The following is a 14,110-nucleotide window of genomic DNA, read 5'->3' on the forward strand; positions in this document are numbered from 1 at the left end:
TTTGTTTTTCTGAATACCCTTTTCTAGTTATTATAGTTATATTTTGAGAGAACTGAAATTGTGGCATTGTTAGCATTGCTATTTCTTTAGAACAATAATATAAAAGAATAACATTATTGTTTTACAAGTAAATAATTATTTAAACTTATCTTCTACTCTAATTACTTTCAAGTTCTGCAAAACCGGATCTGTGTGCTGGTGTGTAGTTCAGGGATAGATCATCTGCTTAGCACATGGGATGCTCTAGGCTCCTCCCCAACATTGTAGGCGTCTGTATCCACACTGCATCCACATTCATCACTGGAGAGAGGAGTAGTGTGCAGAGAAGAGGAGATAGTGACTCAGGCCTTACAGTCGAAGTTACATTTGGGTTAAATGATTCAGTTGAGTTGCTCAGCTGTTTCGAGCCAGGGGTCAGCAAAGCACAGCCTGCAGGCAGGCCCATTCCTAGCCTGATTTGGCTAGTGTTTTATAAGAATACATTTATACCCATTTGTGTAAGCCTATGTCTGTTTTCATGGTGCAAAAATAGAATTGAGTAGATGCAACTGAGACCTTATAGCTTGTAATGCTGAAGTATCTCTAGTCCTTAGAAAAGACATAGTGATCACAGATTTCAACCATAAACCAGAAGGAAAGTTAATCAGCAACTGTAAGATAGTAATAGACTTACGTTGAGATGTAGTAAAGAGTGAGGCAGTATTTTTGCTGTTGTTTTTGTTGAAATGAGTTTTAAAAATAGTTGGTGAATGCCTTAGATGCTTCAGTATTTCTGAATCCAAATTTCTGTTCCTCATTTGTCTATTCCCTTGGGCTACCTCAGTGGACTGTTGGGGCCAAGAGTTCCCATTCTCTTCTGGGAGAGAATGTTTTTTTTGCTCATGCGTGTATAGGCTCTTGATTAGCACCTCCTTGAAGACTCATAATTGCATGTGATCTCAGATATGGGCTATAACTTCTAAGTAGTAGGGTGTACTGGTAGCTTCTGGCAGCCCTGTTACCTCTCCATGCCCAGTGTCCCATGACTCCCCCAGGATACCAGTGTTGACTTGTGCCTCCTTATTTGTCTCAGTTCAGAAAATGAACTGTCCATTGTTCTAAACTGACTAGAAGATTTGCCAGTGACAATTTACAGGCGGTTTCACATATGTATTAAGAACATATGAAGAACACTGAGATCAGAAAAGAAAAACTGAATTTTGCTTTTGGGTTCTTGACTGATTTTAATGTAAACATGCAAAGCATACTTCCAAGATAAGCTGATCTTAATCTATGAACTCAGCCCCAGTGGAATGAGTTGTGGTGGCTCAGGGGAAGATGAGCTTACATTTGAACCCAGTGCTGTCACTTCCTAGCAATTCAAATGAGGAAAATGGCCTAAAGTTCTGAGCTCCTGGTACTCTGGGTGTAATGATTCCTGGTCCCAGTGGCTGCTGTGACAACTGAATGTACATTTGAAGTTCCCAGCACTATGTCGGGATTGTAGGAGGGAATTTGCCGATGTGGGAGGTTACCACTCTTAACTTGTGCTTTTTTGAATTTCAAGAGTAGGAAGTGCTTGGGATCCAGTTGGCATTGCCATTAAGCCAAGCTCAAACCAGAAGCTCCAGTGACAAATAACTAGCATTAAGTAGGTTTTGGCTTGTATATATGAGACCTTACAACCACAGTCAGCAAAAAAGTATAGAGAAAATGAGCTGAAGACAACATGTAGGATCTCAGTGGGTCCCTGACATGGAGGCTTCTTTAGTTTATTTGAGTGTTAACTGTGCATTTATAGTCAGAAATCTTTGTAAACTTGTTGTTGCATTCTTAGTACTTCTTTGGAAAAATTATTTTATGATAGTATTTTTAATTGTTTTATATTTGTAGTGACATTTTTGCAGTGATCATTTTCATTTTTTAGATTTAAGTCTGTTTCAGATTGAAAAATATATATGTGGCATATATTATATATGTATATATGTGCAAATGTATATTTAGGTATTCAAAGGACACGCTGGTATGAAGGATTCTGATGTTTAGAAAGGGACACAGTGAAATCCACTAGCTCTAACACTGTGGTCCAGGTATAGATTTGGCTCTAATGGTGTTTCAGTCTTGTGAAATCGAAGTGAAACAAATCAGTTGGAAAAGTAGAAATAGGTAGTTTGTGCTAAGAACAGTTCAAGAAAGTCACATTTTATTTGAGAAAAATTTTGACCATTATGGGCAAGTATTTTAACACCATAGTATACTGAAATGTGCCTGTGCTAAAGTCCTTTCCAGGTGAGTTCATTTTATAATTGGTGTTCCATTACCACTTTCCTGCTGTATGACTATACCATCTTTGCCTTTACTCACCTTTCTGTTCTTGTGTGCAAAGTCACCTCTCTCCTCTTTTCTGTTCTGACTTTCCCCTGCTCACAGACACACAGTTACCAGTGTCCTTGAATCGTTAGCATCTGCTCATCAGTCTCACATCAGACAACAGCTGGTCAGGAGTAAACTGCAGCAGAGTGGGAGCCACGCCATGTTCTGCACGAAACTCAAGGACCTCAAGATCACAGGGGAGTGTCCTTTCTCCTTACTGGCCCCAGATCAGGTTCCTAAAGAGTCAACAGAGGACGTGGCAGGAGGCTCTAAGAGCTGCAAGGACACCCTGTCCATCTGCCAGGACGCTCCTGAGAAGAATGAACAAGGCAGTGTTCCCCGAAGGAAGACCAGTCGCAACCGCGTCTATCTGCACACTCTGGCAGAGAGCATTTGCAAACTCATCTTCCCAGAGGTGAGTAACCACCCTTGAGCAATGTTAGTGGTATTTCAAAAGGGAAAACAAAGTTCTCCTAAGGAAAATGCTTAGAAATAGATTTTTCATCCTTAAAGGGACACAAAACATAGAATGGATTCTTGAAACTGAGTTTTAGGACTAAGGAATTTCAGACAAAGTTTACTCTGTGGCCAGGAAGGGCTAGAGAAGCGGAATGACTTGACCAACATCAAACAGCTTTCGGGGAGAAAGCAATATTGCTTTCAACTCTATAGGCAGTAGTGACTGAGAAACAGGAGGCCTGAGTGAAACTTGAAAAACTTGAATAAGTAGAATTAGCAGAAAGGTGACAGTACTTATTTAAAGATGGTATTTGTACCATTTCTGCCTTAATGACTTTTGAAGCTGATGTTTTCTTTCTCTTCTGTGGTCCCAGTCATTAGACAGCCAGTAGTGCCTGGACTAAGAGATGTAGCCCTGCTCACACAGATGGCTTGCAATGCAGTCTGGGAAGCAGATAGTTCTGTTTTTCCCAGGGACGGAGCAAGACACACAGCAGCAAACAGATGATAAGCGATTGTTTCTATGATTTTTATTTGTTGATATTCTTGTTTTGTTCATGGAAAATTTTCTTTGATAACCCATATTCACTGAGAGCTTACTGAGCTCTTCTAGATTATTCTGAATTCCTTGTCAGACAGTTTATAGCTGTTCATTTCTTTGGGGTTGGTGAGTAGAGCTTTCCTTTGGTTCTCTGGTTGTGCCGTCTTCCCTTGAGTCTTTGTTTTTCTTTGCTTTGGAGTCTATGTACTGAAGAAGCAGCTGGATCTCCAGCATTTATAAACTGACTTTGATACTGGAAATACCTTCATGTTGAGCCAGCCAGAGGGTCTTGGAATTTCTGGAATATTCTATGGATGATGTATGTTTTCTTTCCCTTTTTCCTGGAATCAAGAAGCCATAGGTTGTATGCCTCTCATAATATGGAGGAGACATGCAGACCACTGCAAACTGTCCTGCTTTTTCCTCTGAGAGGGTGCTGAAAGATGATATAACAGTACCAAACAGCAGTTACAGTGTACTTTTTAGAGTGATCTGTGTTTTATTTATCCTGGACTCATAAGAATGATCATCAAGATCAGACCACAGTATCATGCAGCAGCAGAGGAAGCTGTAGGAAGTCAAGCAGAGAGGAATATGTTGGCACTATTGACTGGCACTCTTCTACAACTGGGGTCATTCACTTTATGAGAGTAAATGACCTAATTATTTTTTTGAGTTGACGTATTTAATGCTTATTCTATATTCTACATTTTTATTTCATTGATACAAATAATATACAGGAAAAGACTCAAAATACCATTTGACCTCATAGTTCTTATTTTAGATAATCAGGCTTTCATGGGAGGTGGCAAGAATCAAAATTCAATAGCCTAAACAGATTTGTAATGGGAGCTCTCATTCCATGGAAGTGGAATAGTTCGGTTTAAAAGGGCCATCTTGATCCCATAATGCAATTTCTCATTTCTACCTGTAAAAACCAGCTATGGCACATAAAATTGAATCATTCGCTTAAAGTAAAAGAGATAACTAAAATGATGAAGAACTCTCCACATCTCATTAATAATTCATTGTATTATAATTTATCCAGATGAATTAAAATATTATTAGTTTAGAAAAAAGTCATTAAAAACTGAAAAGAGTTCTGGCAAGATGGCTCAGTCAGCAAAGAACTTGCTGTGTAAACACAAGGACCTGAGTTTAATGCCCAGAACCTATGTATAAAGCTTGGAGCAGTGGCATGAGTTTATAATCCTAGCACTGGGGAAATAGAGACAGGTGGCTCACTGGGGCTTTCTGGCCAGCCAACCCAGCTTAACCCAATGAGGGACCTTATCTGAAAAAATATCAGGAACAACACCTATGGTGGACCACTGGCCTCCACATTCATACCCATGTGCACCTATATACACAAACACATCCACAAACACTACACACATACACACACACACACACACACACACACACTATAAACTTCATAAAAGTAGAGATGTGCAACTGAAATCATGGCTTTTCTATAAACTATAACAATGAAATTCTGTTATCAAATTTCAGAATATTCACAGCAATGATACTTCGAATGGCAGTTATTCATGAAATATTACATAATACATGCATGACACAGGTACTGCTTTAATGAGGAGACCTACATATTCTCCATCAAGCCAAAAGACAATTGTTAAATGAAGAAAAATAAAGTTGCAGATGATGCATTATTTCCTTCTAAGACAGATATCTTTTTAAAACTCTATCATTCACAACACTTCAAAACCCAAAGATGATAACTTCTTTGGAGCTCAGAATGGAAATCTTCCCAAACATAAAGGTGTTCTGCACAACAAAAATAGATTGCAAGACTTCTGGAATATGTATGTATTGAATTCTAAGGAGTTTAGTTCTAAAGCACTATACTAGCCAAAAAATATCCATCTATAAAGTAGTTGAGTACATATAGAAGTCCTGTGCTGGTTGAATTTATACCATGAACACTGAGGTCGCCTGTTTGTGACAGATCCTGCTTTATGTTGTTTTACCTATGGTTGTACAGTGTAGACTCATCTCAGAGTCTAGACTGAGACTGTTACAGGAAATAATCTGAAGGAGAGCACTCTAAGCACCTTTGGCGGTACCATGTGTTTTGTTTTAAACTTACACATTTTCATTAACAACAATGATAGCTGTGTAGCTTTTCCTGGGGATGTGAACAAAGCTCTAATCACCCCAGATAGGGCTCTGATAACAGAACAAAGAAATGTTACATCCAAGTGCAGCTTGGGTGAACTGATGAATTGATTGGGGCTGCTTAGAGAAATCTGGGTAGCCTAAAAACAATTATATAACACAAAAGTCCCACTCCAACATGAGTGTTGACTTTACAAACCTGCAAAAATAGTCTTGCCTTCAGTTAACTTCTATCTTTCTATCTCTTATATACTCTATCATTGCCCAAGACCAAGTACATCTATGGGGCAGGAGGAAATAATAGCCGGCATGCTGGGCGGCGGGGATGGGGCTTGGACCCTCTTTTTCTGCTGGGGAGTGTTAACAACTCTAGTAGCATTACAGTAGGCCTAGCTATCATTGCACTGCTTTATTTCATGATTGTGGGGCCAGTGTATTCTGTGGGTCATCACAGCAACCTCTTCCCATCAGAGCTAGTGGTCATGCCAAGCCCTGGTCATGTCTTAGAGGAAATCACTCACTACAACAATGGTTATTAACCCCTTATGTCAATACCATAGGCTCCTCAGGCTTTCAGAAGAATTCAGTACATTTTTTAAAGGAAAATAAGTGATTCAAATGGAAAGTCAGAAATGAACCCTTTCCACAACCCCAGCAATGATGGAAAGAAGTGTCACATTTCCTCCTCCTCATTTACTATGTCCAGGCAAGTTAGGAGAAAGGGACCATCAAAGGCACTCCAGGGGGTGGGGGTGGGGCTTCAGTAGGACTAGAAACATAAGGAAGGAGCTTAGAAAAAGAACAAAGGAGTGTACTGGATGGTGTAATTATAGAGACAAAGAGGATGAGAAAGATGTCTCCTGTAGCACTGGAAGAGGTCCAAGCCGGTGGGATTTCCTTCAGTCCATCAAAACCTTCTGATCAAGAGCTGGAGGTTTATTTCAGAGAGATAGCACTTGTCTAGCATATGTAAAGCCCTGAGTTCATTCACCAGCCTAAGAAAAAGTTCCCCAACAGAGCAACAATGAAAATGTAAGCAAATAAAATTAACTATATTTATTTATACTTATTTTATAATTAACTATATTTAATTATAAAATATATCAATTGATTTGGAAACAGTTTGTCAGCAAGTTAAGAGAGTAGCATGTCTGTGTTTGGCTACAATGGTTCTCTGATAAGATCTTATATCTTCCCACCAGAGTGAAGATCATTTACTCACTCACTGTTTATGTTTAGAGTGTATTGAACATCTGCAATATGCAGGTGCTGTTCTCCGTTCTGGACGTGCAGGTTAAGTAGAGATGAGCAAAATAGGCATTTCTTGCCCTTTCTGGGCGTCTCTGCCACCAGATAATAAGAGAAAATACCTTGAGTAGGTAGCAACGTTGAAAGACAACTGAGAGCTCACACACAGGAACCCTGCTCATTTTCCCCATAACCCTTTCCTGACATAAATAAGTTTTGCCTGAAGAAAGAACTGACAGAAGCCTGTGGTTTCACGGAGTTGTATCTCACTGGTGTTCTGTAGCTGGTGATACAGAGGAACCATCAACGGAGTAGAAGGCCCTGGGAAAATTCTTTCCAGAAGCCTGACTGACATGCTCCTTTACGTTCTCACAAGATGCACTGTGCCTTTTGTTCTCCTTGATGTGAAAGATGCCAGGAGCATGCTCCCTTCTGAAACCGTCCCTCACCGGCTGGTCTTCATGCTTCTGCTGTCACACAGCAGAAAAGGCCTGCTCAGACCCACCCTCTGGGTGCATCTACCCATCTTTCTTCAGCCCTTTGTGGATATAACCACCTTTTCTATTTCTGCACCATCAGAAAATATGTCCAACAATTTAAATTCTTTTGTTATTTCTTTTCAGTGATTACATTTTCCTTCAATAAATTTTGTATTTCTTTTTAAGCTTTATATGCGTATTTGCAACTCGAAGTTCTTTTCATAAAAACTCTATTTTGTTTCACAACATGGCCTTCCTTGACTAGTGGAAACTCTACGAGAGATATAAATAGATTAAAGCAAAAGGAATTACTCAACTTGGAACATATCCAGAAATCTCGCCACTTTCCTCTGAGTAAACTACAAAAGAGAATGAATAATTATGTGTCCATGTACAGATTCATGTGGTCTTCATTTAGAATGTAAAAATGACATACCTCTTATCAACTCGTTTATCACTTAGAAATGAAAAGACAAAAGCCAGGCATGGTGGCACACACCTTTAATCCCAGCACTGGGGAGGCAGAGGCAGGCAGATCTCTGTGAGTTCAAGACCAATCTGGCCTACATAGTGAGTTCCAGGAAACTGGGGCTTCAGGAGATCCTATCTCAAAAAGACAAAAACAAAACAAAACAAAAAAAGAGATGCTAAAAGAAATCAATAAATAGTCATTAAGTATGGAGCCATTCAAATTTCTTGAAAAATAGGAATACTCATAAACACTCAAAAATCAATAAAAGACTAAAAATATCAATATTTGGCAATGATTATTAGTTTGAGAATTAGAAATTAGTACAAGTTAAGATAAGTGCAAGATTGTTTGAAAATAAACAGTTCTGGTGACAGACTGATTCAAGGGTTAAGAAAGGAAGTAATAGAGATAACTGTAGATTTCTAGACTGGGGTATCTGAACTGTAAGTACAGAGTGCAGGAAAGGGCACTGCAGCTCAGGGGTGGAGAGGATAGAGCTTGCAAAGGGACCGTCTGTCTGGCCTGAGCTCTGTAGCATTTGAGGCATTGGCAAGATGTCCAGCAAACCTTCCTAGGCCAGAGGAAGTGATGCCATGGGGTCCTGTATTGCAGAAGACCTGAGATCACAAGCTGGAGTCTTCTGATTGGATTCAGACTCAGCTTGACTGTCTGAGAGGCTATGGTCAAAGACAAAGTCCAGGACTCCCAGTTCACCAAACTCCATGTAGTTTGAGCTCATTGTTTCTTCTCCAGGCTGAAAACACATGTGAAATAAGTCTCACTCTCCAAAGTGCAAATCTACTGTACTTTCCATTCAAGTAAGTTTCTGCTGCCTTCTAGAAAACCTTAAGAAAATGCTTCAAACATTTCTTTTTATTTCCAGTGTGAACGACTGAACCTTGCACTTCAGAGAACATTAGCAAAACATAAAATAAAAGAAAACAGGTAAGTCAAACTATTTTAATTGCAAGAACCCTCACCTCAGTTGCAAATATTATGAAAAACAACCATTACTTACTGAATATACTGATACTTCCTGGATCATTACAATATGTTAAACTGAACTAAGTATGTTAGTTCCTAGGAATTTGAAAGTGAGTGCATTTACTTTTAAGGTGGAAGGGATGTTGAGTAGCATTTTTGTAAGCCCAGATTTTATAGTTTTTTTAAAAAAATTATTATTTTTATGTGTATGCGTGTATTGCCTGCAGATAAGTAAGTGCACCCGTGTCGTGCAATGCCCATGGAGGATAGAAGAGGCTGAGTAGCATTTTTGTAAGCCCAGATTTTATAGTTTTTTTTTAAAAATTATTATTTTTATGTGTATGCGTGTATTGCCTGCAAATAAGTAAGTGCACCCGTGTCGTGCAATGCCCATGGAGGATAGAAGAGGCTGTCAGATCCCCTGGAACTGGAGTTACAGACAGTTCTTAGCTGCCATGTGGGTGCTGGGATTCAAACCCAGGTCTTCTTCAAGAATGGCCAGTGTTCTGAACCACTGAGCCATCTCTCCAGCCCCTGTATAGTTAGTTTTTAAAAATAAAAAGAATCACATTTGCTTCTGGTACATAAATTGGCCCTGTTCTCAATATTTAATTTATGAATAATGGGATAAATACTGAGTTCAAATTTGCAGACTAGAAAGAATATGGGAGTTTTGCCAATCGACACCACTGTTAGCACAATCTACAAACACCTTCTTGTGTCTCCCAGGATTCATGGGTAATCTGCCCTGTGGATTATCTGTGCCGAATTTTCCATTCTGACTAACTGCTCTCAGACTGCATGCAGGCCACATGACTGAGCCAAGATAGGGGCATGGACGGGTCCAGAAGGTGTGAATCTGTGTGTCTGACAGAAGCTTTGTTTATAGGACAGATATGACAAGCATCCCAGATGCCTCTGACCTTAACACAGGCTGATAAGATGGTAGCTGCTAGTCCTTCTTGCTGTGCTACTGGGGCTGTCTGTTCCAGTCCATGGCAGGCAGCTCTCTCAGGATTTATTCTCAGGGCTCTGTGCTCTGAGATGTTCCTGCTGCTGCATGCAGAGATGTTCCCTGTGGTAGATCTCTTCAAAGAAACCTCAAAAGTGAAACAAACAAATCATTTCATTTGGAAATCTTGAAAACTCTTTTACCACTTCACCAATTTCTTAAAGAAAAGAAATGATGATGCTTTTCACCCATGTTCAGTTGCTGAAGTGAGGCCTTTACTCCTCTCTGTTGGTGTGCTGAGTAACCCTGCTTCCTTTGGCTTTCTTTAGTTCTTGGGTCTCCTTCTGTTTGTGTCTGTCCCTCACTTGTTGGTTGGTGACTCCTCAGCTACTGTTTCGGCTATATTTAGTCTGTCGGAAGATGACACATTTCAACCCTGTTTCATGCATCTTATATTCTGGGACTTGTAAAGCAAACAAAACACAATGTATGAAGCAGTATACTACCCTTGAATGAAGGGCCAGAGCCCCAGCTCTAGCTGGTAGAGTCATTGTGATCTCTGTCACTGTGTAGTCTTCTCTTTTTTGGCTTTTGTTCACATTATGGTGTGGATGAATTCATAGCCGGTGAATGCGTGGGACTATGTGTGCATGTGTATAACTCTGTGTGAGTTGTGTGTATGTGTGATACATGGGCTTGCGTGTCATGGGCAGGTCCTTCTGTCTGCTGTTTCTGAAGCTCAGGGGTTTTAGCTTACAGCTCACTGTGTACCATTTGGAATTTTCTGCTCTCATCTGATAGCAGCGGTGTCAGGAAATGGCAGCATTAGACTGAGGGAGGCCTGCTACATTCCTTAGAGGAAAAAAAAATAGAAGGGGCTTAAAAGAAAAACGAAGGACATCTGAAGACTGAGTGACTACGTTATATAGTGAACTCCCTGACAAAGTATTTGGGGATCTCCACATTCAAATAGAATATAGCATTATATTATGATCCTAAATCCTTTAGATAGAATATTTCTACCTACTACTTTAAATTCTTGTAAGCATTATACTTTCATGTGATAAACTGGTACACTGAGCAGTTTTCCTTCTTGAAATATTTCCTTCTGAAACTTCTTAAACTATACCGTGCTTTATTAAAATTTTATTAAAACTATCAGATTATGCCTTGTAAACTTGGCTCTGGCATTGTCAACTAATAGCAATTTGAACCACGGAAAGGACCTTTTGTGAGTTTAATGTGGTTGCGTAGTTTGGCAAATTTGGCTGTCACTGGTCACTATAATGCAAAGTTATCAAAAGCAACTGGGCAAACTTGAGTCTAAAGGTTTAGTTGAAATTACTGATGCCCTCTGCCAATCACCATATATGCTATCATTATTTTAAGCTTCTGTGATCTTGAATAGAATGATTGAGGAATGAATAGATTTGTTACAAATTTGAATAGAAGATTATAAAATCAGGAGCATATATATTTTTGTGATAATGTCTGAGATAATTAGTTAGAATCCTACACTCAACAGTCAAAAAAAAAAATCCTGTTTTATGTTTTAGCTTTAGAAAAACAGAACAAATCAGTAAACTGTGGTGCCCACTGAGGGGTAGATCTCATTTGGAGGATCAAATTTCTTGAGAATTTATTTTTGGGTGCTGAGCATGGAGCCCGGTCCTCTGTATCCTCTGCATGCTAGGCAGCTCCTCGCCACTGACCTTTTTGCCTGCCATTCTCTTCTTGACCAGTTCCCATTCTTAGTTCCCACCACAGCAGATTCTCTTTCCCTTTGGCCCACATAAAGTGAACCTCAAAGGTCAGTGTGCTTCATGAGGGATGATGACACACTGCATGCAGCATGTACTTTAGGACTGTTCAGCATTGTTTTGGGTTGTACGTGTCACTGTTCCTTTCATGTATAGCTGTAAGTCAAGATTTGCTTCTGGAAAATTATTATCTGTCATTGCTTTCATATGTTGGATACAATCTGAATCTTCGACATTCATTTATTAGTTTATAATTTGATACTGAATTGTTTCCAGGATATCTCTGGAAAGAGAAGACCTCGAAAAAATAATTGCAGACCAAGCAATTGCAGCAGGTAACAGAATTGTTTAAGTATATGCATTTAGGAAGCATATCCTATTCTTGTGTAACTAATATTTAGTGACTTCCAACATGAAGTAAGTGTTTGAACTTCTTATTGTTAATGCAGAGCCTAGCCCTTTTTATACTCTACACTTTGGTGTGACCGCAAACATTTCCTCTTTTTATCCTGTTTGTTTGCTGAGGAGATAAGGCTGGATGGGAAACTGACTCAAAGACATTCACAGGCTTTGGTCTTGAACCAAACTTACTCTTTCTCATTTGTATATGAAAAAGTCTGCTCATCAAGGTAAAATAAAGAATATTTTTGAAGGTTGAAAGTAATCCTGGGAAAATAGGCTGGCAAAGTTCTCACATTAATAGCCAGTTATGGGAGAAACAGATGAGTGACTGGTGCACAGCTCTTTTCAAAGTTTGGATACAAAGACCAAGAGGCTACAGCCTTGTGAAAGTACACATTGTTCAGCATTATAATAACAGCAATGGCTAGCCTTCTTAAGAGCTAGACATTGCTCTAAGCATCAGCCCCACACATCATATCGTGCTTTGAGGGCAGCACTGTTTCCCACATTACACCAGGAAAGTACAGTATCTAGAGTATGAGGAAGAAAAGGAAGTTTAGCAAGGAGATGCTGAAACTGAATAATACGTTTCAGGCAAATACTCATTGAGAGGATATGAAATAACAAGAAAACCATCCCTGAAGTTATCTCCAGACAAAGCTGAGTTTCAGGTGTGCACTATACCAGTTTCTCTAAGTAGAGGATGCTTCAAGAAGATATATGTTTTGTTGTTAACATAGAGATAGACAGACTTTGTCTGAAATGGACTTACTCCTAGAGCTCTAATTGTCTTAAGGTTAACAGAGATTTTTTTAAAGTAGTACATTATGGCTGGGTGTGGTGGTTAAGAGAGAGATATTTTTAAAGTAGTACATTATGGCTGGGTGTGGTGGCACACACCTTTAATCCCAGCACTTGGGAGATCTCTGTGAGATTGAGGACAGCCTGGTCTACATAGTGAGTTCTGGGTAGGCTGAGCCTACAGAGACCTTGTCAAAACAAAACAATAAAATAAAATTAATGTAGTGCATTATATTTAATTAGTCATTTTGGGGTTAAAATGTACAGCACTGGGATTTTAATCTATTACCAAAATTATAAAATCTATGCCTGGAATGTGGGCATTTGGTTTGTGTTGGGAATTCCAAGATGCAGGGGAAGTAAATCACAAATTAAGCAAGGTTGCTTGTGGGAGCAGTGGCTAGGGCTCTGGATTGGAGCATTTGAAGGCTGACACTGTCCTGTGTGCTTGCAGGAGTTCCAGTGGAGGTGGTCAAAGGCTCTTTGGGTGAGGAGCTGTTCAAGATCTGTTATGAGGAAGATGAGCGCATCCTGGGCGTGGTTGGTGGCACTCTGAAGGACTTCCTAAACAGCTTCAGCACGCTGCTTAAGCAAAGCAGCCACTGTCAAGAGGCTGAGAAGAGGGGCCGGCTGGAAGACGCCTCCATCCTGTGCCTGGACAAGGACCACGACTTCCTAAATGTTTACTACTTTTTCCCCAAGAGAACCACAGCCCTGCTCCTCCCTGGGATCATCAAGGCAGCCGCTCGAATATTGTACGAAAGCCACGTGGAGGTGTCTTTGATGCCTCCCTGCTTCCGCAGTGATTGCACTGAATTCGTGAACCAGCCCTATTTGCTCTATTCGGTCCATGTGAAAAGTACCAAGCCTTCGCTGTCCCCAGGCAAGCCCCAGTCCTCACTGGTGATCCCCGTTTCGCTCTTCTGCAAGACCTTTCCATTTCACTTCATGCTCGACCGCGACCTGACCATCCTGCAGTTGGGCAACGGCATTAGAAGGCTGGTGAACAAGAGGGACTTCCAAGGGAAGCCCAACTTCGAAGAGTACTTTGAAATCCTGACTCCAAAAATTAACCAAACTTTTAGCGGGATCATGACAATGCTGAATATGCAGTTTGTCATACGAGTGCGGAGATGGGACAACTCTGTGAAGAAATCTTCAAGGGTAAGGAAAACAGGATTATCTTGAAAATAAATCCAATTATTTCATATCTGAGTGCCAGAAATCAAAAGGTGCAAGTGTATATGCCATCTCAAATGCTTTGATAATACATTATGTCTAAAATTCTAAAATAAGGGCCTGGAGAGATGGCTCAGCAGTAAGAGCACTTTCTCAGAGGACACGGTTGGGTTCTCAGCACCCACTTGGCAGCTAACAACCATTCCTAACCCCAGTTCCAGGGGAACTGACATAGTCTCCTAGCCTCCGAGGGCATTGCGCACATAGGTGCACTTATATGCATGCAGGCAAAGCCTTCATACACATAAATAACAAAAGTAAATATGTAAAGTTTTTAAAATT

At 40.1% G+C, this 14,110-nt stretch overlaps 1 protein-coding gene across 4 annotated transcripts in view; it reads left to right on the top strand.

Annotated features, from left to right (window-relative positions):
* Nucleotides 1-14,110, top strand: part of Gucy1a1 (guanylate cyclase 1 soluble subunit alpha 1) — a 66,401-nt gene that overhangs the window by 28,672 nt on the left and 23,619 nt on the right. For all 4 annotated transcript variants that reach the window (XM_008854300.3, XM_008854296.3, XM_008854297.3 and 1 more), the window contains exons 2-5: nt 2,410-2,767; nt 8,574-8,635; nt 11,663-11,721; nt 13,044-13,753. In XM_008854300.3, coding sequence (XP_008852522.1) covers nt 2,513-2,767; nt 8,574-8,635; nt 11,663-11,721; nt 13,044-13,753 — 1,086 coding nt within the window. In that variant the 5' untranslated portion in view covers nt 2,410-2,512. The remainder of the gene's footprint in view (nt 1-2,409; nt 2,768-8,573; nt 8,636-11,662; nt 11,722-13,043; nt 13,754-14,110) is intronic.

The sequence above is a fragment of the Nannospalax galili genome, unplaced genomic scaffold (assembly GCF_000622305.1).
Source record: "Nannospalax galili isolate Female #2095 unplaced genomic scaffold, S.galili_v1.0 scaffold305, whole genome shotgun sequence".
Lineage (NCBI taxonomy): Eukaryota > Metazoa > Chordata > Mammalia > Rodentia > Spalacidae > Nannospalax > Nannospalax galili.